Consider the following 23,880-nt stretch of genomic DNA (forward strand, 5'->3'; position numbering starts at 1 on the left):
GTTTTAAAATAAGGCCTCTCATTATCGCTTGAACCCTGCGCTTTTATTCTGAAGGCCGAGCCTCCAAACAGGAAGTGGGCAGCAGCAGAAGCAGCAGCGGCAGCGTTAACCGAGTGCTATATTTGCGCGTGAGGTTACGCACAGTGACGCTCGGAAATCCCTGAAGGCGCACTGGGCAGAGTCCCGGAATTAACGGAGGAAAAGGAGCGAGATAACGGATCCGCTGAATTTAAACGATTCCCGATAAACGGCTTCGGCTTCCCGCCGAGCTGCGCCAGCTGAGAGCGGCGGACGGAGCTCGGACAGACCGCAGGAAGGGGACTGGTCTCCCGCAAAGCGCCCGTCTTCACAGGTCAGTGTGCCGGGGGTGTTTTTCTTCTGGCGGCTCTCTGTCAGGACGTGTTGCACCAAAACAAAACACACTAAATGAAAGAATAAATAAAGATTCAGATGTTGCGTTCAGGGGGAAGCTATAACGGTGAGATGTTCACTGACACAGAGCAGGTGGGAATCCAACGTGAGCGAGGCAGCAGGCTAATCAGCTTTGACTGTGAAGAAGCAGCTTGATCAATTAAAATCGATTCCAGTCGCTTTATTAGAGATGAATAGAGATTTATCAGTCTGTCCGCCCGTTTCTGCATTTATCTGTCCTTATTTCAGGTTGAATTCTGTTGAACTTAGTCGTAAAAATGATAAATTATGACTTGAGGCCACAGTCAGAATTTTACAGATGCCTTTTTAACCAGACACAAAATTAAAATCTGTAAAATATTTTCATTATTTTATTAATTCTACTCTTCAAGCAAGCAATCAAATGCTTAGTTTCCAGGCTCTAAACAACAATATGTGTACGTATATAACATGTATGTACTGCAGATGTGCCGTAGTATAGCCAGTGCAGTACAATATTTATTTACAGTATTAGTTAGTACGGTAAAGTATGGCAGTCGTATAAAGTGACATCCTTGTGTGAATGTGGAGAGAGGATTAAGATAACCATAAAACTGTCGTTATAATCAGAATCAGGTTTATTTTCACGTACAGGAATTTGCATTTGGTTTTAGTGCATCACAATAAAGATAGTAAGAGGACAAAAGAGAAAAACAGCTGCAAAAGTCAAGAATCACAAATAGAAACAAGTAAAAAAAAAAAAGGGAAATCTTCCAGTAAAGCTGAATGTGATGATTCAACACACTGCAGATGAGTCTGTGTGCTCCAGCTCTTTTTTTCTCTCATGAAATCCAATAATATCCACACAAATAACACCTAACGTTGTTTAAAATCCAAACTGAATGAGAAGAAATACAGAGGAGCTCAGATTGTTCTTCTTCTTCAAATTCAGACTTTGTTTGCTCAAGACTTGATTTGACTTCAGATATTGAAGCAGAAACATTCAAATCTCAAATTTTCTAACATTAAAAACGGCAAATTGAAGGTCGGGGGGTCCGACCGGGGGCACCAGGCAGGCAGGCATCACAGCTGTGAAGAGGACTGGAAAGCAGTGGCTGCACAGCTCGCTGCATGGTATTAAAGAAAGCGTTCAGATTACAGTAGTGAGTGTTTTAAATCAGTGAAAAGCAGTAAAATTAAATTTATATTTGATAAAGGAAGGACAGGATGTGGGTCCTGGTCTGCGCCCCCGTCCTGCGCTGCTATTGGCTGTGAGGTCTGGCTGCTTCTTCGTCTGTGTTCACAGTCTTCCTCAGTTTGTTTCAGTCTGTCGTGCCTGTGAAAGACTCTGCTGTCCTCTGTGTGGAGACAGATGGAGCTCGAGTTTGCTTGGAGTATTTTGGCGTTTGTTAATAATTTGTGTTGAAACAATGACGTTTGCTTATCTCCGTCTGTCAGTTCAACTCGTTCAGACTCCAGATTTCCTTTGTGTGTTTCTGGGGGTGAATCTTTCTTTCTGTGTGTGTGTGTGTGTGTGTAGATGTGGGGTCTCTCCACCCATGGCCCCCTCCAGGTGACCTCCAGGGACCTCAGTCACTCCTGACTGCAGCTTTAAACTCCTGATCCACCAGAAGACGTCTGCAGGGTGAGACCAGGTCAACACACGCCAACACGAGTAGTAATATGACAGCGTGGAAATACAGTACAAAGAAAAGAACAATTTTACTGAAGTAAAAGTACAAACGTAACGTGAATAAAGCGTCCATACGTTCCCTCGACCAGGATGGCGCTGGTTTAATAATAAGGACAACACCTTCACGACCTCACCAAAATACGGCTTTTGCTTTCATTGTTGGATTTAGGGACCCCGAGTGGCAGAAAGCACATACTGTGTGTATTCATTACGTTGAATGGTCAGTTTGAGAATAATGTACATTATGTGATTAAATTAGAATTATTGGGCTTTTTTTCACCAGAGGTCACAGTAATACAGTTTACAGAAAAGCGGGACTCTGTGTAAAACACGAATTAAACAGAATGTGATAATTTGCTAATCCATTCTGACATCTACTCAATTGAAAACAGCACAAAGACAATATATTTAATGTTTGAGCTCATCAGCTTCATTGATTTTTGTAACTATCTGCTTATTCTGAATCTGATGCGGCAACACGTTTCAAACTAGTTGGGACAGGAGCAGCTTAAGACTGGGAAAGATGTGGAACGCTCCACAGTTTGGATCATTCCACAGGTAAACAGGCTCAGTGGTAACAGATGAGAGTATCATGACTGGGGCTCAGACGTTCATGAGCGAGGATGGAGCGAGGCTCACCACTTTGTGAACACATCATTGGACGAAGGATACTAACACACGGGCTCAGGAACACTTCAGAAAACTGCTGTCAGTGAACACAGTGTGTTTCCAAATGACTGAATTCTGTGTTTAGTTGTGTTTTACACGACAGTGTCTCAACTTCTATGACTCCGGTATTCAACTTTAAATGTACCAAATTACAGGAATGCTGCTCCAAAAACTGCCGTCTCCTGGTGTCTGTAATTAGTCAGTGGTCAGAGCCGGTGGACTGTGAAACCAAGAATTCACATGAAATCCTCGTCGTCAGGCCTGTCTGCTAGCAGTCCTCACTGAATCTCAGGTATTTGATGCTGAGATGAGAGCAAATAAAAGCTGCTCTGTTCACGCCAGCAAGCGTAAGCTAAATTTAGCTTTCCTATTTTTAGAGCATCGCCCTCGATAAAACTCGTGCTCGCAGCGAGAAGAAAGCTCTGGTTTTGTGCTCATTTGGGCCACAGATGCACGCACATAAACACACATGTGAAATGCACTGGCATTTGTTGTACACACTCTGCCCTCGCCGCTGCAGCTCATGCACCAGTGAGCCATCGAATGCAGCTCACGGTCAAAGCTCAGCATCTCAGTTTGCACTAGCAACTCATGCGTCTTTGATTATCTTTAATCCTTTCGCTCTTGTCCCTAAATTCTCGGTAGAAGCTGAAAATGAACGTCTCACGCTTTTCAAATAAGCACCAGAGTCACATTCATATTCGTTCTTACTGAAAGACAGTTGAGCTAATTATATTTCACATGAAGCTCACAGGATCAGACAGATTGGATTCATGTGTGCACTGTATCTTCGTCCAAAGCTCAATGCAAGCATGGATAAGCTTTGACTGAACGTACTGACTAAATGAATGCTGTGATGTCACTCACATATTCCTCATGCTGTCTGTGAAAGGGCACCCTGGTGTTAAATATGAGATTTTGTAGCCTGCCAGAACCTGTGGGATGAAAAACTTCCTGTGCACTGCTGAGGTGTAGAAGATGTTGATACAGAAAGTACGAAGAAATTTTGATATATTTAGACAGTTTTGATGTGGCATGTGGGAAAGAGCCTGCAGACTGATTGGGTGGACGGCTGCAGATGTTGCAGTCAGTACTCAGACATGTCTTGATGTCCAGGGCGTAGCCTGGATTTTTAAAATAGAGACGTCAACGAAAGAGTTGTTTAAAGGTGCAATTTGTACAATATGGCCAAAATTTTAGTTCTAAACACTCAAAAATAAACATTATCAACAGAATGTGAAGAGGTGAAGAAGACATTTATGTGTTGTAGAGATATCCACTGAAGTTAGCATGCTAACCAGCTAGCCCCGACCCGTCCTGTCTTATACCACTTTGTACATGCGGAGGTGATAGTTTGTTAGTATAACTCAGTGTAGTTTCAGCTGAGAGATATATACAAGTTTCACAGGCTCTCTGAGCTTTTTTAGTCGAATACATAAACAAAAAAACTCTCAAAATATCAATAAACTAAATATTCTGACGCCCATTGACCTAAAACAGAAAACCACATCTGTACACCTTCTGGATTCAGGTTTCTCTTTTTGAACCAAGACGACCTGAATCGCCAACTTTTTTAAGTAATTCACCGAGTTGGATGTGAAAATCCACGCTGCTAGCTCCGCATATTAGCATGCTAATGTGCTAATTAATACTTGACACAAATGTTTAGAGACAATATGTACAGTGTGCAGGATTTATAGAGGGATAATACTGATCAGTGTATTTTAAGATGTAAATATGTCATTGATAATTTGTGGATGTTTTAGTGTTGCAGGTTTATCGACACCATGTGACTAACTTTGGTTGTTTTGCGTGCAGTGCTCCGTAGCGCCCACCTGAGGCTGGAACAGATCGTGTTCAGGGTGTGATGAATGTGCAGTGATGAATAACACACAGAGAAAAACAATCCTCATATTTCAGAAGCTGTTATTTTAAAAAAAGGCCTGAAAATCCTGATTTTCCAGCGCCCACTGTTGTGTTTTTTGCTTCTTTTGTCCAACCAGCAGCATCCAAACAGCTACAGTGATGTAAAACCACACTGGAACCAGCGAAATCAGCTCAGAGCAGATTCACCACATCAAATTTTCACCCTTAAGAAAATGTTATGCTCGTTAGGGTTGAAGTCAAGCTTACTGCTGCACCATCTGCATGTCAGCATCTATCAAATGCATGCTGGGAACTGTCTCCCAATTATTTCTCTTTGGCCTGACCATTCATCCAATTACCCATCCATCTGTCCACCTATTTGTATCTCCATTTTCTCCCCTCGTTCCTCCACGATCTGCCTCTCCCTCCCTCATGTTAGCGCTGCTGAATTATTTAACATCAGACGGTGGGCTCGGCTGCCGAGCCAGAAGATGGAGAGCTAGAGAGAGGAAAAGATGGACAGAGAAAGGGAAGCATGGAGGTGTCCGACGCTGCAGGAAGCCGTGAGTCAGCAGGGAGAGAAAGAACCCGTGGGAGGGAAGACGGAGAGAGTTTATAGATAGCTTTAGGTGATACGGCTGGAGAGAGTGGCGTCAAATGCCTCCCGGTGCGTTTGTGTTCGTGTGTGTGCATGCGCCTATCGATTGAGCAGAGAAGGTCACCGAGCCGAGAGGAGATTAGCAAACTAGACTCGGAGAGGCAGAGCTAACGCCTCCTCTGAATAGCATCTAGACAAAAAAGAGAGAGGGAGAGAGACCGAGAGACAGGGCGACGGACGAGAGGAGCTGCTACAGTATGGGGGAGAGCTATATGTACCAGCGACTCCCCTACAGCAGAGGAGAGGAGGAGGGGGAGGAGGAGGACGAAGAGGAGAGAGACGGGAGGATCAGAGAAAGTGTCAGGGGACAAATGGTAAAGTCTGAAGTTGTGGTTGGACATGCAGTGATTCTTCCTCTCTCTCTGCAGTCACAGTGTGTGTGTGTGTGTGTGTGTGTGTGTGTGTGTGTGTGTGTTTGTATGTGTGTGTGTGTGCAGGATGAATGTGTTTGTGATCATGTGTGTATCGTAAGGCCGCAGTGACAGACTCCTGTTTGATCTGACTTTAATTTCAGTTAATCGTGTCGTCCGGTCGTACCCAACCAGTTTGATCCTCCGAACAAACCAAACCGCTGTCTTCTCGTGGACTGCGTGTACGTCTGCTGGTTTAGAGTTCAGCCAAAGACTGATTTGAATGATTTTTGAATATCTTAATTGTCCGTACTTCGTCAGGCTGCTGGATTCGTGATAATCGCGATAATCCATTTTACCTGGTTTCAAGTTTCGCGCTTGTGGCCGAACCACAGTCGCTCGGACAAATCAGCGTCCTGTGAGGAAGTGCTGGCAGCTACGGGCGTGGTTCAGATGCATTCTTTCAAAAACAAAATGGCGGTTGGTAGGGTTAGCGCATGAATTCTTGTTTTTTTTTTTTTTTTTTGCAGATTAATTAATTGTTTCATCACTTTTGTTTTTTTTTGTTCTTTCATCAATGAGGATCGCCTGTGGAGCTAAATCGATAAAACATGTCTAATGATTGTAGAAACAGTACGTATTGTTAAAGAAAAACTCAAGACTTGTTACGTGTTTATGGAAAAAAGAGAAACTCAGTATTTGCTTCAAAAAGCATAATATAATTACGTCTCTTTGCAGAAATAGCAAAACAAACAAAATGTTCAAAAGTGAGGATAACATTTCTCTCATTGGGGACCATTGACTGTGTTAAAGATGGACGCCAGGACGGCTCCTTAAGAGCGAAGCCAAAACATCTCCATCGCCCCCTGGTGGCTGGCTGCAGTATAGGTCATAAACCGCTCCATGTTAGCAGATGGGCCAAACTAAAAAATCAAAGCGCACGTCTGATAATTTAATTAGTAATTTGATGCTGTAGAAGGGGCCGTGACATCATGATTGACAGCTGAACCCTGCTTACGGCTGAGTCGGCGGGTGTCTGGGCGGGATGTCAGTGCTGCAGCTCCGTCTTCCAATCGCCAGCACAAGATGGCAGCGCCTGTATCCAGGATATTTTGGCCTCATTTCTTGTGCAGTGGGAGGAAGTGGAGACCCATCGTCCATCTTTGTTTACAGTCTCTGTTGGGAACAAATCATATCCCACGCAAACACTTTCGACAGCTTTAAATAATGTGAATGTCTGAATCACTCCCACTTAAAACTGGTACATTATAGATGAGGTGACATCATGTTGAGATCCAAATCAATATAAAGGAACATCTGCTTATTTGCTTTCCTGCAGCCGATTATCGTAGCTTAGCATAAAGACTAGCTCGGAACAGTTTCAGCCGAGACCACACTAAGAATCAGATTCTTGTGTCTACCGAGGGCACCATGTTTTGTCAGTGAGCGTGTTCTCGCATGTGTGGTAACAGAAGGTGAATGTGTGTGTGCAGATGCAGTGTGAGGAGGGCACAGAGTGGCTGCTGGAGTTGCTCACAGATGTGCAGCTGCAGCAGTACTTCGTGCGGATCCGCGACGAGCTCAACGTCACACGGCTCTCCCACTTCGACTACGTCAAGAATGAAGACCTGGAGAAGATCGGCATGGGACGCCCGGGTACGCTCTGTCGCTTCCTGTTTCCCTGTCACTCCAGACGCTGCTTTGGAAGAATATTTAATGCATATTTCCTTAATAAATCTTAAAAATCAAGCTTTACATTTCATATTTATTTAGTGTCACTGAGAATATTTGTTATATCTGTTTTTTTTACGCAGCACTGGGTTTGAGTTTTGACCTAATGCATCATTAACATTCGTTAAATGTGATAATGATATGTCAGTCGCAGTATTTTTACATTGTTGCGGTGACACTTAAGTCTGAGCTGTTTTCAGTGTTTGTTGTGATTGTGTCGGTTCAGGTCAGAGGAGGCTTTGGGAGGCCGTCAAGAGGAGAAGAGCCCTTTACAAACGCAAGTCCTGGATGAGCAAGGTGCACTACCACTCTGTACACACACACACACACACACACACACACACACACACACACACACACACACACGCTCTATCCTTTAAAAGAAAGTTAAATCACTTCATGACCTCAGTAAAATGGATCATATTTTTTTTAGTAAGAGTACAAGTAGATCTCTGTCGGAGTTTTAATATCCTAAGAGTAAACAATAAACAATAACCTGCTTCCCTAACCACAGTCTCAGACAGTGAACTATCCTTCCTCCAGTCTAAATGCACCACAGTCACTGGTTTCTGCTTCTGGGTCCGTAGGTGTTTCCAGTGAAACGACCCGACGCGGAGTCTCAGCAGCCCCTGCCTCAGGGGGCGTCGTCCAGCGCGACACCGGCCAATAGCGAGTCGGGAGCCTCGCTCACGTGCCTGATCAGAGAATCGGAGCTGCAGCTGTTTGAGCGGCTCGGAGACGGCACGTTCGGGGTGGTGCGGAGAGGCGAGTGGACCGGACCCAATGGCATAGTGGTGAGTAGTACAGTACAGAGACAATGTGGAAATAAACTGTTCCTGCACTAACCAGGAATGATTGAAGATTGAAATTGGATGACAAAATCTCTAAAACAAAAGAGAACTGAGTGAAGGCGTACACCTGGTTTAACGCCTCTGTTTTAACATTATTAGACAAGGCACCCAGACCAGAGGAGAGATTGTTAATGCTGCTTGGACAAAAAGGGATAATTATAAGCATGTCTGATGTGGAGCCATCTGACTGCAGAACATCTCATTCATATCAATGAGGCAAGACATAATAAAGGATTCCTCCGTGCTACGAGGCTTTGATGAGCTAGTATGTATATACATAGTTAATAAGACGGGACCCAGAATAGAGCCCTGAGGGACCCCACAAAAGAGAGGAACACGATAGGAGGAGGCATCTCCAGGCATAACAGAGAAGCAGCTGTTTGAAAAGCCATGTTGGCATCACTGATGTGGTTCTGGTTGGATTGGTTCATCTCTTGTCTGAGTCAGTTTGGATTACAGCAGTTTTTTCTGTTTTGTTGTCTCTCCTTCTCTGTTTTTCTAGTTGTCAGTAGCGGTGAAGTGTCTGAAGGCAAGCGTGTTGGACTCGGACGGTCTGGACGATTTCATCCGAGAGGTTAACGCCATGCATTCGCTGAGCCACCAGAACCTCATCCGCCTGTATGGCATCGTCCTCACACAGCCCATGAAGATGGTAAGACACGCACAATCACTCTCAAATATCCTCAGGGACAAATACACTCAGGGAATTAGTTTTATTTCTGTGTTGTGTGTGTTTGTATGCAGGTGGCTGAGCTGGCCCCTCTGGGGTCCCTGCTGGATCGTCTCAGAAAGCGTCAGGGTCACATCCTCATCTCCTCTCTGTGTAACTACGCTGTGCAGGTCCGTTAACACCCAACACACAAGAGGAAGTGGAACCGTTAACCCTCCTGTGCCCTCAGTTTCATCAGATATTTGGTGCAGTGCCCAGAAATATGATGACTGTTTTTCTTCCCTAATTTTTCTGCTGATGAAGTTTGACATTTACAAAAAAAAAAGCACTAGCACTGCTCACACAATGAGTTCTTCCTCCTGTGGATGTTTGATGTTTGTTGGTGTGTAGGTGGCGTGCGGCATGGCCTACCTGGAGCAGAAGCGTTTCCTTCACAGGGACCTGGCCGCTCGCAACGTGCTGCTGTCCACCAACGACACAGTGAAGATCGGAGACTTTGGCCTGATGAGGGCGCTGCCAACGCACACCGACCAATACATCATGGAGGAAGGCCACAAAATCCCTTTCCCGTGGTGAGAAGAGCATCCTGGTCGCTCAGTAGCTCCAGACCTCAAATTTTGAATGATTCACACTGTTCTGGAGTTGCTCTCAACAGTTATTCTATTCTGTCGTCTTCTCCGTACGTCCGTCTTCGTCCTCGTGTCTCTCCAGGTGTGCTCCGGAGTCCCTGAAGTCTCGTACTTTCTCTCATGCCTCTGATACCTGGATGTTTGGGGTCACTCTGTGGGAGATGTTCACCCACGGGCAGGAGCCGTGGCTGGGCCTTAATGGGAGCCAGGTGCATGCATGTGCACACACATCTCACCTATGGCATTTTCTAGGTTGCGATAAAAGTTAGAATTTTTCCTAAAAAACACACACAAAACAACTGCATCATTCTGTAATTTATGTTCTGCCTGCAGATCCTCCACAAGGTGGACGTGGAGGCCGAGAGGCTGTGTAAACCAGAAGACTGTCCTCAGGATATCTACAACGTCATGCTGCAGTGCTGGAGCCCCAAACCTGAGGACAGACCGACCTTCATCGCCCTCAGAGACTTCCTGCTGGAGGTAGCACAGCAGTATCAGTCAAACCCAAACCAAATGAAGGCTTGTAGCTGCGTCACAATGTTAATGTCATCATTCAGCAATGTGGTTACATTTGCAAGCTCAGCGGAGGGTCACATTACTGTCTGATTTTTTTGGGGGGAAACCTCATGTTTCCTGAATCTCAAGAGTTGCAGAGTTGCATAGAGAAAAGTTAGCATGACATTTAAGGGACCACTTGTCGGCTAACCAAGCTAGCTGTTTGTTAGCCAACTAGCAAAATAACACTATTCAAAGTCCAAATGGCAATGAACACAGAAAAGTAGCCTGCTGCATTAGCTGTTGTAGCTAACAGGAAGCTAGTCCCATTGAAAAAGGTGGTACACCAGATTATTACATTTTTGATTATAGCTTAAGAAGCACAGCTCCAAATCAGGTATTGGCTGCACGGTCGTGGCAAGGATCAATACCAACAAAATGCATAAAGCAAATAAAAGGTGTTTTGGTGTTTTATTCGGTTTGATTGAGTCGATTCACTTGATTTCAGTCGCTTCATCAACTCTCCGCAGATCTGAAGGTTGTACATCTCTGTGGTCGGATTTGGGCCAAATTTATGAACAAGAAAGGATAAAATCATATTTATCACTCAGTTTAAATGTACTCTAGTAGCTCCAGGAGCAGTTTGTCACCAGGTGCACCGAGCAAGTAAAGGACGAGGGCAAGTGGAAACCAATAAATCACAATCATTCAGAATGACACGCAGTGTTTTTCCTCTGTTTGTCTCGATGATCCTGCTGATGACAGTAATAATTCATTGGACTTGTGCGGCTTCTTGCTCACACTGTCAGTGTGTGTGTGTGTGTGTGTGTGTGTGTGTGTGTTCTGCAGACTATGCCTACAGATATGAGAGCGCTGCAGGACTTTGAGGAGGAAGACAAGCTCCAGATTAAGATGAATGACGTCATCACCATCATAGAGGGAAGGTCAGTGTGTGACTGCTTGTTGTACAACACACAGAAGAGTGTCGCAACCCTTCTTGCACGCAGAGCAGTTCTTTAACAGAATTACTGGTTTTGGAAGTCAGGCTTGTGTGTGTCAGGGCAGAATCAAGGTCATTACTGCAGGACAACAAATGCTTCTTTTGTTGACTTTGGATTCCTTGCATTGTAGAAAATCACTGTAATTACTATCCTGTTACTGGCTCATTACAGTGATATAGTGGCTTCTGGTGAGTGGACAGACACACATTTGTTCGTCTTCTCTGTGTGTGTGCGTGAACCCTAATGAAAACCGACAAGCTAACAAGCTACTGCTTGATTTCCGCTGTCATTTAAACTTTTAAATAAGTGTTTCCATGTGACAGAGGCAGTTTGTTGTGCTCATGAAAGTGTCGTTACTGTTTAATTTCATCTAAAATTAAAGTCATACCTCATGTGTTCGTGTGTGCTTTCAGGGCAGAGCACTACTGGTGGCGAGGTCAGAACAGGAAAACGCTGCGTGTCGGTCAGTTCCCTCGTCACGTGGTGACGTCGGTCGCCGGTCTGTCCGCCCAAGACATCAGCCGACCGCTCAAACACTCCTTCATCCACACTGGACACGGGGACACGGACCCTCACAGGAGCTGGGGACATGCAGATCGCATAGACAGGTCAATAATACTCATAACATATGACTATAGTAGTATACTACATGATAAGTATATATATTCATATATATATTAAATATTACATACATTAAGGAGCTTATCACACTTTTTTAACAGTCCTTAACAAGATAAGATAAAATAAGATAAGATATAATAATGATATATAATGATAAACACTTTAAATGCAGGAGCAGCTGCAACATAAACATCACTAATTATAATCAAGGGATATAAAAGATATGATTCTGATAATGACCGCCCTGCAAAATGAGTACTTTGAGTATATTTTGATGCTAATACTTATGTACTTTTACTATTAAGATAGTAGGATTTTGACTTCTTGTAAGAGTATTTTTGTACTGTGGGATTACTTCTTTTCCTTGAGTAAAAGATCTGGGTACTTCTTCCACTGCTGTCCACTGGAGTGCAGCAGTGCATCACCTGTATTCAGCAGCAGATGTTTGTATTTATTCAGGACAGAAACCTCACAGCTGCTGCAAGAATATAAAACGCCACTTTCTACTTTCACTCAACTGCATTTCAGAGGGAAATACTGTACTTTTTACTCTGCTATATTTATCTGACAGCTTCAGATCGAAGATTTCTGATACAAAGCATGAAGAGCTCATGGAATAAGATGTTTTCTTATACTACTAACTACCCAGCAGTACACACAGCTGAAACATTATTAATTCATTGGCAACTGTTTGATAATCGTTAAAGTCATGCAAAAACAGTTAATAATTTTACATTATTTTTAATTGTGGTAACATTTCTCAGTATTTTTTTTTTTACAAGCGGTCAATCGATTGATTGATTGTTTGGTTTGTAAAAGCAGAGCAGCGCCACGCCACGAAGCTCAGATCAGTTTCTTTAACATGACGATGAATTCACTGTACTCGAACGGCCTCCGCAGTCACAGATCTCAGTAGATCCCCTTTGGGATGCGGTGGAGCGGCCGATTTCCATACGAAGCTGCTTCAGCTGCGTGATGCTTTCATGTCAGTGTGGACCAGAATCTCTGAGGAGTGTTTGTAGCAGATTGTTGAATCGATGCCAAGAAGAACTAAAAGGAAAAGAGGGAATCTCACCCCAAACTAGGGAGGCGTACTTAATAATAAAGTGGCTGGATGGATGTAAATTGCAGCTTGACACGGTAATTGTAGTTCCAGAGCAATTTTACTTTTAATATTTAAAATACAATTTCTCCACTTTTTCAATGCAGTACTTCTACTTGAGTATTTTTACAGTGTGGTATTAGTACTTTTCCTTAAGTAAGTGATGTGAAAACTTCCTCTCGTCTGCTCCTCCTCAGTCTGTATTTGGGGAACCCCATGGACCCCCCTGATGTTCTTGGAATGGACTCGGGCACCGCGAGGCCGACCAAACTCCCCAACCGTGCCAAGAGTAAATTTATCCAAACACTGAAACACATAAGCCATTTTTTTTTTTTTTTACATGTGCTTCTCTTTTATTAGCTCACAATAATGATCTGTACAAAAGTCATTTGAAGTCTGAAACTCTCTTTATCAGAACAACCTCCTCCTCGTCCACCTCAACCTGCCGTCTTGCTGAAGAGTAAGTTCTTCTTCTTCTTCTCTAGTCTACGGTCCCACCTTAAACACGTAGCTGCTGCTGTCACTTCCTGTGTTTCCTCGTGTGTCCAGAGCCGTTCTATGACTCCGTGATGGATGATTACGACGACGATGACGACACCAGCGCTTCGTCGGGGCTGAAGAGGAGGGGAGTGTCCCTGGGTCTGAAGTTCCGGCCGTGGGAGGGGTCCGGCATGCGCTCGGCCAAAAGCGAGGTGTCGCTCATTGACTTCACTGACGACAGCTTCAGCTCGACCACGCCCTCGCCGCTCACTGAGACCCGGCAGCCAGACGAGGACACACTGAAGGTACAGCCTGAGAGGGAAGGTGGTCTGAAAATGATAATAAAAACACATGTTGATCCAGAGTCCATCACTCTCATCCTCAGGACACTCCCTCCATCCTGGACTGGCCTCTCCCTCAGCCAGCGTACGACGAGGTTGCCACGGAGCTCGACGACCAATCAGAGGACCAGGAGGTGCGGTCTATCAACAAGGGGTTGACTGAAGAGACCGCGGCCCCGCCGAGCGCCGCTATGGCGGGCAGGAGTGAGTCACAGTCAGCTGACCTCTTCCAAGAACTACAGCGAGAGGTAGAGGAAGTTTCCCATCCAGCTTCAGTTTTAAGAGAACACGTTTAACACACATCACACGTCTGTGCTAATCTTTCTGTCTTTGTGGATGTAGGTGATGGTGAAGCTGCAGGTTCCCATCGCAACAGGTCGCTCCCTCCCATCCTCCCCTCTCCCCATGCCCCTGGCTCCTTTGGGCCCTCATCGACAGATCTGCCTGCCTCCTCCCTCACCCTCCTCCACCTCCTCTGCCTCCTTCACCTCCTGTTTTGAGGACCGGCCAGTGCTGCCTCCTCGCAGCCCCGTCCCCCCGCTGCGTCCCTCCAAACACAACCTCTCCACCTGCACCACCCACCCGCAGGCGCGCTCCAGCTCCATCTCCCTGGGCGAGCAGGAAGACACACCTCCTCAGATCCCACCCAGAGACCATGCCTTCTCTCAGCCGGGCTCCCGCTCCTCCTCTCCCCTCCCACTGGTACCACCGCTATCCTCCTCCCCCATGGCCCTGCCTCCTCCTCCCCTCTCCGTCTCCCCGCGGCGGGCGTCCGGACTCCTGGGTCCGCTTCTGTCCTCCAACACATCCACCTCCTCCCTGCCTCAAGTCACATCACATTCCTCACGGCTCACGGCTCGCGCCTCCTCCTACTCATCCAGCTCCTTACTGGATCCTTTCGCCTTCCGTGAGGGGCGTGGCCTTTCCTCACTGATTGACAGCTCCCAGAGCTCTGCCCCCGCCCCGCTGCCCGATCGACCTGCTTTTCTGGAAAGGTGTGCTGCTGGCATCAGATATATGTCGTGCAGTATTTTTCATCCGATGTGATGTCTATCATGCTAACTTTGTATTCCACGTTGCACTTGCCGACTCCATCACAGAGATTTGGGAAGATCTTAAATGTTTGAAATACGTGTTTGCCTCTATTGAGGTACATTTGCCCTATACAGTATGTGAAACAATAGGAAATAAACATGTGTTGTTACTACAGATTAACACACTGTGTTAATTTGCTAGTTAGCTAACCGAACAGCTAGCTTGGTTAACCAGCATCCTGTGCTGGAACTAGCTCCCTTTTAGCTACAATAGCTAATCCTCGGGCTATTTACTGTGTTGATTTTCATTTGGACTATGAGTAGGTAGCGCTAGTTTGCTATCTTGCTAATCGGACAGCTAGCTTGGTTAGCCTGCAGACTGTCCTGGAACTTGCTCCCTGTTAGCAACAGTAGTGAATCCTGGGGGCTACTGTCTTTGGTCACTTTCATTCGGATTTAAAGAGACAAATATTTGTCTCTCTATGTAAAATGTAAGTTTATTTGGAAATCTTGAAGATGGTGTCACATTTCCCAAATCTCACAATATAAAAAAGTTTTGCAGTCTTGGTGTGAAATTGAGTCAAATGAGAAAATTAAACTTAATATTATTTTCCACTTATTGGCATCAACAGCTGTTCTTGAAACCATTTAAAGATAAAAAAAACTTTTAAATTGTGTGTCAAAGTTTCTTCATCGGCAGATGGATTTAGCTACTTAATAAATACATACAGAATAAATGTCTTTATACATTTTTAAGTATTTGTCAGACACGTCATTATCATGTCCTACAAGCTGCAGTTGTCATTCAAAGATAAACATTGTTATCTATTAAAAACATTCATTCACACTTAATTATGAAAACTCTCATATTTTGTATCTGTGCTTTTCTGATCAGATACGGAGCAGCCAACATGGCAGCAGTCAAACCCATCATGCAGCAGCCCGGTGGAGCCAAACCTAACTCCTCCTACAACAACAACAATGGGCGGACTGCAGCTCCCAGCATGCAACGGGAGCAGAGCGTCACACAGGTAAGGGAGAGAAAAAGAAAATTGTTTCTTTTTGCTCATGCAAATACAAATAATAAGTATGCAAACACCCAGTGCCCTTAAATGCTCCAGCAGACTGAGAGTCACGCACAGCTCTGTTTGATAACAAGTCCCTGATTGGCCTCTGCAATTAAACCCACATCCCTGTATCAAAAAAAGCTTTTAATTGGCTGAATTTGCGAGTAATCATGTTCAAACTTTATCTCTTGTTCCTCCGCTGTCTGGATGCTGATTGTTTTATTAGAGTTAATTTAGGATTAACGTAAAGAAAATGATTAACTTTATTACTCGGTCGAGCACAGTTTACTTTGCAAGGTGTGAACCTCGAGGTGCTTTCGGGCAATTTGAAAATGTGTTGCAGCAAATTTGATCCTTTGTAAAAGTTACCAAGCAAGTGTTAAATGAAAACTGTAAATCTGCTTGTTTTTCCATTAAATGTTTTAAGGAGAATTTCTTTCTGTGAACAAGAAGACTGTTTAGAGTAGGCTGACATTTATTGGGATTTGAATAAATTATGGCTGTACTTTAGCGGGTTAGCCGGATGATATTTGTCTGTGCAGAATACTGATGTGCTAAAAAATCCAAAGCAAATTGCAACACACCAGGAGGCGTGTGTTGGTCTCTTAAACAGTCCATATTTAGAAACTATTTTACATTCATACAGTCAGTCATGCCTGCTCTCATCAGCACCCAGGAACTTATTTTTCTAAATCCAATCAATACGTCAGGTCAGGTTTCTTTGAACTTTCATCCTCCATTCATTATTAGTTCATGGTATGATCGACAGGTCCAAGGAGCGGTCCACGGTGTCACGCTGGAGGAGTGTCAGGCAGCTCTGCAGAGTCACAACTGGAGCATCCCTCAGGCCATAAATCATTTGAAGGTACACTTATACAGTGTGTCTACACACTCGTTTTTTATCTTACTCTGTTAGCCTTGAAAGCTATTAACCCTTCTGCTCTGCACTTGACAAGTTGTTGTCACCAGGTATCCTAAAAAAACCCAAAGTAAAATAAAATACAGCAGAGGCTTCTCCTGGCTTCTTCTCAACATGACTGTTTTCCTGAAGTAGAGTACATTCTTACCAGGAACACTGTTATCGGCGTACATAAATCAGGTTTGACACCTGGGTGAAATGGTGTTCTTTATCACTTTTTGTTTTACACAAACACAGAGATGCACTCAGACACACAAGCACACAAATGTTTAAAATTCTGGGTTCTTGCGGCAAATTTATTCCCAAGAAAAAGGAGTATATTGTGGCAAGACTCCCAGGAAGTTCCAGCATCTCAGTGGCAGAGCACAGGCCAAAAAAAATCTACTGTTGTCCAACAATAGAAACAAAACAAGCATGCAACTCAGACAGAGATTTTAACCAGCAAAATGCATTTTACACAGACTGAGTTCACAAACCCCTCTGGAAGAGGTGCACAGCATTTAATAAACATGAACACATGTTAAAAAGATAAACTAAATGCTAATACGCATGGAAGCTGGGGAGCAGCGGTGGAAATTAACTATGTTTGAGTATATTTACTCAAAATTCAAGGCACTTGTAGTTTACTTGAGTATTTTATGCATGTTTATATTTCTATTCCGCCGCACCTCAGAGGCAAGTGTTGTGGACAAATCCCAGCAGAGATGGGGGGGGAGTGAAATTCCTGAAAGCCTGCAGCAGCGTAGCAGAGAGGATGCAGCGCTCAGCGTTGTTTGCAGACCGAATGAGCACCAAATGTTTCTGGACCTCCTGTTACGAGGGAGAGGTTGTGAACATACGTGATTGGAGGATGCTGTCATTACCCAGATGTTAAAATTCGCTCCTTCCTGCCTAAAATGCCTCTGATCTCCGCCTGTGTTGTAGGTGGAGCAGTTGTTCCGTCTGGGCCTGCGGTCGAGAGCCGAGTGTGAGGAGCTTCTGCAGCGCTGCCAGTGGAACCTGGAAGAGTCCAGCACGCTCATGCTGGACACATACGGACCACATCGAAACATGTAAGCTCCGTATACGTCCATGCCTTCCTCATTGCATCGGACCAGGCATTTGTTGGAATGTGCGGCTGAATTTTGGGGAAGAAAAAAGATCCAACATGACCACATATGGGATGAGGATGTCACTCCATCTGCTGTTCTTCCCTCGTCTGCCTGTCGGTCTGGAGCTCTTCTCACTGTTGTCACCCAGTTTCAGTGCTCACATGCTGTTAGTTTTCACTCAAAGTAAACTCAGTTTTCTTTCATCCATTGACTAGAACAAGGTGAACCTTAGCTAAAGTCATTTCTCAAATCATTTGCCTGTTTTCTTTGAGTCAAAATAAGTGCGGTGTGCCTCAGGGGTCAGTGTTGGGGCCACTGTTCTTCTCTTTACACACTCTTTTATCTGTAAAACTGGCACCTCGTCACTGTTATGTCAATGTTACCTCCCCATTGCTCAAAGTTCTTATTTTTCCTTGAATTTCCTTTAGCTTATTGGGCTTTGTTTTACCTTAATTGATTTACTTCTGGTCTACTTTAAGGAAATCATTCAGTATTCTGAGTAATGTACATGAGAAGATCAGTATCACTCATGTGACTCTCCTGTTAGCTCTGTTTTGGTCTCCACCAGCACCAGCACTCTGCCTCCTTAGCTGCGAGATGCTCCACTGTGTTCACTGGCCAGTCTCTGCCTCTGCTGTTTTGTGCTGGGCAGGTAGCGTACAGTCAGTTAACTGGAAACAAGTCTGCATGCACACTCGGACAGCTAAGGGGCGCTGCAGAGCAGGGTGATAATCTTCTGTGGGTACATCATGGTGTGTGACTCATTTCACATTAAATACACCAATTTGTTCCAGTGTTGGTATAAATAATGCAACCTCTAAAAATCTGCCGAGCATTTGCTTTTATAACACACCTCTAATGCCATCTCTCTCTGTCTGTCTCTCAGGAAGTGACAGCAGGAGGTCTTGAACGACTGATGAGCTCCTGATGTCATTTGGATCAACGCCCCCACACTGACCTGCTGGCTGGATGACTCATCGCTCGGAGGACTCGAGACACAGTGATGCTTTTTGATGAATGGAGGAGCATAAAGCAGCATATGTGCCTCACTTACGTACTGTGGATACACGCTACTACATGTGTCATACACATGCATGTTCATGATTAGCTAACAGAGCATCTCATTGAATGAGTCACACTGTTTACTTAAACAGTTGCTATTTATGTTTTTTATTATGACATGAATAATGAGAATTTGTGTTCCTGCTGGTAGCTACTGCAAACTTTTACTGGGTGTGAATTTAGCTGTGGATGCGTGCACATTCAGGTGTGTGCACGCATAAGCTTACATTAATGTGCAGCCCCGATTCCAAAAAAGCTGGCAGGCTGTGCAAAAACGTTAGTTAAAGAGACTGTGATCATTTGGAAAGACTGTATATTTAATGTTTGACCTCATCAGCTTCATTGATTTTTGTAAATATCTGCTTATTCTGAATCTGATGCACCAATTTCAGTTTCAAACAAGTTGTGACAGGAGCAACTAAAGACTGGGAAAGATGTGGAATGCTCCAAAACACCTGTTTGGAACAATTCACAGGTAAACAGGTTGATTGGTAACAGGTGATAGCATCATGATTGGGTATGAAAGGGGCATCCTGGAAAGGCTCAGTCGTTCACAAGTGAGGACGGAGCGAGGTTCACCACTTTGTGAACACATGATTGGATAAAGGATGTTAGTACATGGGCTCAGGAAAACACAGTTCATTTGCAAATGTTTCCATTCTGTTTTCATTTATGTTTTAAACAGCAGCGTCCCAACTTTTCTGGAATCAGGCTGCGCGAACGCTGTAAATGCCGATGCCTTTTTGCTGTCAGTGAAGTGATATATAAATCAGGGAAATGTCAGCTGACGTTCTAGTTGTATGTTTTTATGAAAATAAGATGCTGTATTGTATATAGCACTTTAATGGCTGTGTTGACACATTAACTGCTGGTCAGAAGATGATTTAACGTTGTAAGCGAAGTGAGATACTCATATGGGCTGAAAGCACGTCATGTGTTATTAATGTATCACTTGCGTCTGGAACAAAGCTTTTTAGGCTTGATAACAGCGTGAATCATGGAAGGATTGATGGATTGAGAGTTTTAGTTTTGTCTTATTGTAGGCAATAAGATGCCAAAACAGAAATGTGAAGATATTAAGCATCTCCTCATGAATACAGGGTATTAGGCACTGACTTGTACCTCCATGAATTAGATATTTAAATAACCTAAAATGGATGTGTAGTATTTCTTCCTATGAACATTTCTGCTGCATGATAATCATAAAGACATGCTGAAGTGCTTAAATATCATCTGAATCAGTAGGCAACTGCTGTGTGGGAGTGTGTGCTTAATGCTGGTGGTCCCCCAGACCTTCGCAGTGTGTGTGTCTGCACAGATACTGATCATGAATGACCGAATGGGTAATTATAAGCAGAGCTAGAAATGGATGAGAAGATGTTTATTCTTGCAGCTACTGTTCATTGTAAGAGGCCATCAGTCACAGCCTGCTCGTTAGTCAGTGAATGTCTCAACAAGTGGGAAAAATGGTTAAAACACTCATGTTTCTGTGTGTGTGTGTGTGTGTGTGTGTGTGTGTGTGTGTGTGAGAGAGACGTCCTCGTCTCTGATGCTCAGCTGTAAGCTCCTGTGGTCACACTGCTGTACGTGACGCTGACTGCATTATACTGTAACATTAGAGCAGCTTATTAATGCAAAATGCAAAAATGGCCTCCACTTTTTATAGAATAAAGTGAAACTTGAGTCGTTCTCTTTTCAAAAACTTTGGTGTTATGTCTTTATTTCATAAACGTCTTGAACAAACTTTTAAGTCTCCTCTCGTGCCCTGTCCATCAGTTCTGGTAGAATAGAACATTTTGGCATTTTGATGGAGAAATCTGGATTTGACATGCTTCAATCATTGGTGTATGGAAGACCAAAGCTGACTTATAATAGAGGAAATAAATTGATAAATTAATGAATGATTTCTATGGGCAAATAATAATAAATTGAAAATAAACAGATGAAACAAGGTTTTGCTTGATAATCCATGTTTTGATTTTTAGAGTGAAAATAAATTTGGGCCATGCTTTTATTTAGATACACTATTAAAGTTTTAATACAGTTGGACAGGTCACGAAAAACTGAGGGAAAATAAACCCAACTAAAGAAAAATGTAAATGACATAAAAAGTTAATAGAATGTGGACTTTATTTTTTTTTATACATGTATATATTTATTTGTAATTTCTAATTAATAATTATTGTATTCATATATGTTTTAATGTATTTTATTCAACTTTTTTACTCATTCCATTTACTGCAGTCATTAATTCTAAAGTCCGTGTTCGACCTCCGTAACTGTGGACACAACCTTGAAAACTTATTAAGAGGAAAGTCAAATATTCACACTGCATTTTTGCTTTGATTACTTACGTTCTTGACTGTCACCTGGAAAGTTTTCACTGCTCTTTCCTCCACAGGAGGAAAGTCTCAGAATTCTTGTTGCTTTTAGTCACCAAACGTCCTCCAAACAGCTCTGAGCAGAGCGACGGGTTCACACGGTGCAGGGGTCCTTTCTCTAATGGAAGTCTTGTCTCTCGCCTCCTCAGGGATCAAACCTGCGACCTTTCCGTTATGGGACCCCCTGGCCGCCACACCTACCCCGCCCCCCTGTCTCCCTGTCTCCCTCACTCACTCTCACACTCCTTTGCTCCTAAATTGATCGCAGCTGCAGTGCATTGTGGTCCAATTGCTCGGTGTGATCCCTGGACGGCACGGTTCAGCGGCCGTTCTCTCCGGACGCTCTTCCCTGCTACAGCAGTAAGCACTCTGTCACATTCGCTGAGGATGCATGGGACACGCACACATCCCGTAACACTCACACACACACACACACACAAATAAGGAGGTTTTCAGGCTGATGTAACCACGAGGTGTCACTATGTTCCTGCTTGCCACGGAAAATCACTTGATAAAATGTGTGTGCAAAGTGTTGTTGTGTGTGTGCAGTTAGCTTGTGTGTTTACAGATGTTAACAGTCATAGTTTGTGAGTTTTAACTACTTTTTTTGCACTACAATGTGCATGTTGATGCAGATACAGGTGAAAGTTCCTTTTTTTATGATTATTATAACAACACATTTTAGAGTATGGTATTTCATTTAAGATATTCTCTTGCCACTTGTTGCTGCACGCGTGAGAAGTCAGTCGGATTTACCAATAATCAAATCTGCGATGTAAATGAAATCGCCTCGCCCTGGTCCTGCCTGATGAGATTTCCCATGAGAATCTTTGTGCTGATGCTGTAGCGAGCCGTGATTTCCCCAGGCTGACTTTCCCCTTCAGACCTTCAGCTCAACATCGCTCGCACAGCCAGTCGACCATCAGCTTGTTGGAGATCTGTTGGAGATCGATCACTCGGGACTAAACCTGCCCCAGCTGCACCTGGTGCACTGATCAAAAGGATGGTGGGTCGATAACTAAGCCAATTTTATGGATTGACTAACTGGACAATTGACCCAATGATAACTCTCCCCGTGCCTGTACGAGCCTCCCGGACCGCAAGAGTCGATTTCTGAGACAAGTCTTTTCATCACCGCTGAAGATCTGCATCATGAGGGGTGTTTTCCTCTTGTGCGTTTGGCCGCTTCACAGCAGACCTTCAGTGATGCAAAAGAGCTTCATCATCATCCATATTGGCAAGTCTGTCAATAAAGATGTACTCATTTCCTCAACCATGGACAAGCACCTTCACGCAATTACTTTCAAACTTTCCATTATGTAATTTTCGGTGAGTGCTATCAATAATTGTGAAAGAATAATTTTCATTTCACATATCGTCTTCCCGTGTGTGTGTGTGAGTGTGTGTGTGAAAGCGAGAGAAATGGAAAAGTGGAGGATTGCATATCAATTTTACAAATGAAAACAATTACAACCTAAATGGCAGCTCTTCCCCGTGTTCTTCACCCTCTGTGATTGCTTATTGACAGCGACCCGTTAACTCCAGATGGAGTTCTGTGGTGTGACACTGTAGGGTGAAAATACAAAATGATTAGAATAGATTTCCAATAGGGAACCTTTGGAGCTCATTGAATGTAAGTCTATATAAATATCCTCCAGGAACATTTGCGTGTGTGACTGCGTGTGTGTGTGTATACGTCGATTAAGCTGCTAATACGCAGGTCAAATTTGCATCTGTCTTGTGTCATTGCTGTCTTTCAGTAAACTCTTCCAAATGCTGCCACGCCACCTGAGTGAATGAGGGCTGCTCATGTTTATGTGTTAGCTGCATGGCTATCGTCCAGATGTCGGGGGTGACGAGAAGAAAAGCTCCTGGCAGGGTCCTGTTCATTTTCAGCAGGTTTCCACCGTCAGTCTCTTTCCTGTCTGCCTTTCCAAAAGCCCATGATGAGTCCTATCTTTCACCAGAGATACACGGTCCCTCAAAGCTCAAGCAATCCCGCCCTGCGCTGTGGACGATGTGACCATTCATCTTGGCATTTTCCCAAAGTGCTTGTGCTCAAAACTGTGCACACAGAAATCCAGAAATACGCATTCTTTTCATCAGATTTATAAAGCTCTGTGTACGCCTGATTCTGTTTTACAGCTCTCAATCATTGTGGAACTGGATGCACCAGCCTCGCTCTCACAGCCCTTAATTATCCGTTAGCACATCACTCCATTCACAAGAACAGCTGCCGTCACGCACAGCTGTCTGTATTTATAGTGTCCATACCACCAATTCATCATGTGTATCTGTAAATCATCAAACCAGATATCTCAATCATCATTATTTAACGTCAGAGGGATGATGAACGATGAAATTAAAGAGCTCATATTGAAACAGTCTTTACAAACTGCTTCGCAATTCAGGATAAAATGAAGAGATCATTGACAAGGAAAGTGTGGCTCGAATGTCTTTTCGGGGCTTCTGTCAACCATTTCTTGAGGATTCAGTTTTTGCTTTGGTCCAGTACGGCAGACCAGTGATGCTCAAATCCAGCATCTCCATACCTCTATTCTGTTCCAGCGCTCTGATGCTCTATCATCTCACCATACGGACCATACGGCGTCCCAAACTCCTTTGTCCTGACTGACTGACTCTCCCTCCAGTCTCCGGTCTCTGACTCCAGTCCTGTTCAGTTCCAGCTCTCTAACCCCCAGTGATGAACCTCTGTTGAGTTCTACAAATCCAGCTTGAACTGAGTCCACTTCCCCTGACTCCAACTCCCTCCTTATCC

General features: G+C 44.0%; 1 protein-coding gene across 5 annotated transcripts; it reads left to right on the plus strand.

Annotated features, from left to right (window-relative positions):
• The first annotated feature begins 86 nt into the window (after window positions 1-86).
• On the plus strand, window positions 87-20,417 carry tnk2a (tyrosine kinase, non-receptor, 2a). Of its 5 annotated transcripts, XR_013079380.1 has the most exons (22): window positions 87-352; window positions 1,931-2,035; window positions 7,120-7,282; window positions 7,584-7,654; window positions 7,945-8,151; window positions 8,711-8,860; window positions 8,953-9,048; window positions 9,269-9,450; window positions 9,590-9,716; window positions 9,841-9,987; window positions 10,852-10,946; window positions 11,417-11,611; window positions 12,924-13,015; window positions 13,142-13,186; window positions 13,276-13,511; window positions 13,592-13,795; window positions 13,890-14,542; window positions 15,477-15,612; window positions 16,418-16,513; window positions 17,492-17,619; window positions 18,545-19,371; window positions 19,409-20,417. XR_013079380.1 is itself a non-coding variant. In XM_076761365.1 (21 exons), exons 3-21 carry the CDS (start codon window positions 7,120-7,122, stop codon window positions 18,549-18,551), a joined length of 3,030 nt encoding a protein of 1,009 aa, XP_076617480.1. In that variant the 5' UTR covers window positions 87-352; window positions 1,931-2,035; the 3' UTR covers window positions 18,552-20,417. The 5 variants fall into 5 exon arrangements, 4 of the variants coding, with proteins under 4 accessions (XP_076617480.1, XP_076617479.1, XP_076617481.1 ...); XM_076761365.1 differs by having other exon boundaries at window positions 18,545-20,417; XM_076761364.1 differs by lacking the exons at window positions 87-352; window positions 1,931-2,035 and adding an exon at window positions 5,010-5,181 and having other exon boundaries at window positions 18,545-20,417.
• Window positions 20,418-23,880: the final 3,463 nt, after the last annotated feature.

Source organism: Chaetodon auriga, chromosome 21 (assembly GCF_051107435.1).
Source record: "Chaetodon auriga isolate fChaAug3 chromosome 21, fChaAug3.hap1, whole genome shotgun sequence".
Lineage (NCBI taxonomy): Eukaryota > Metazoa > Chordata > Actinopteri > Chaetodontiformes > Chaetodontidae > Chaetodon > Chaetodon auriga.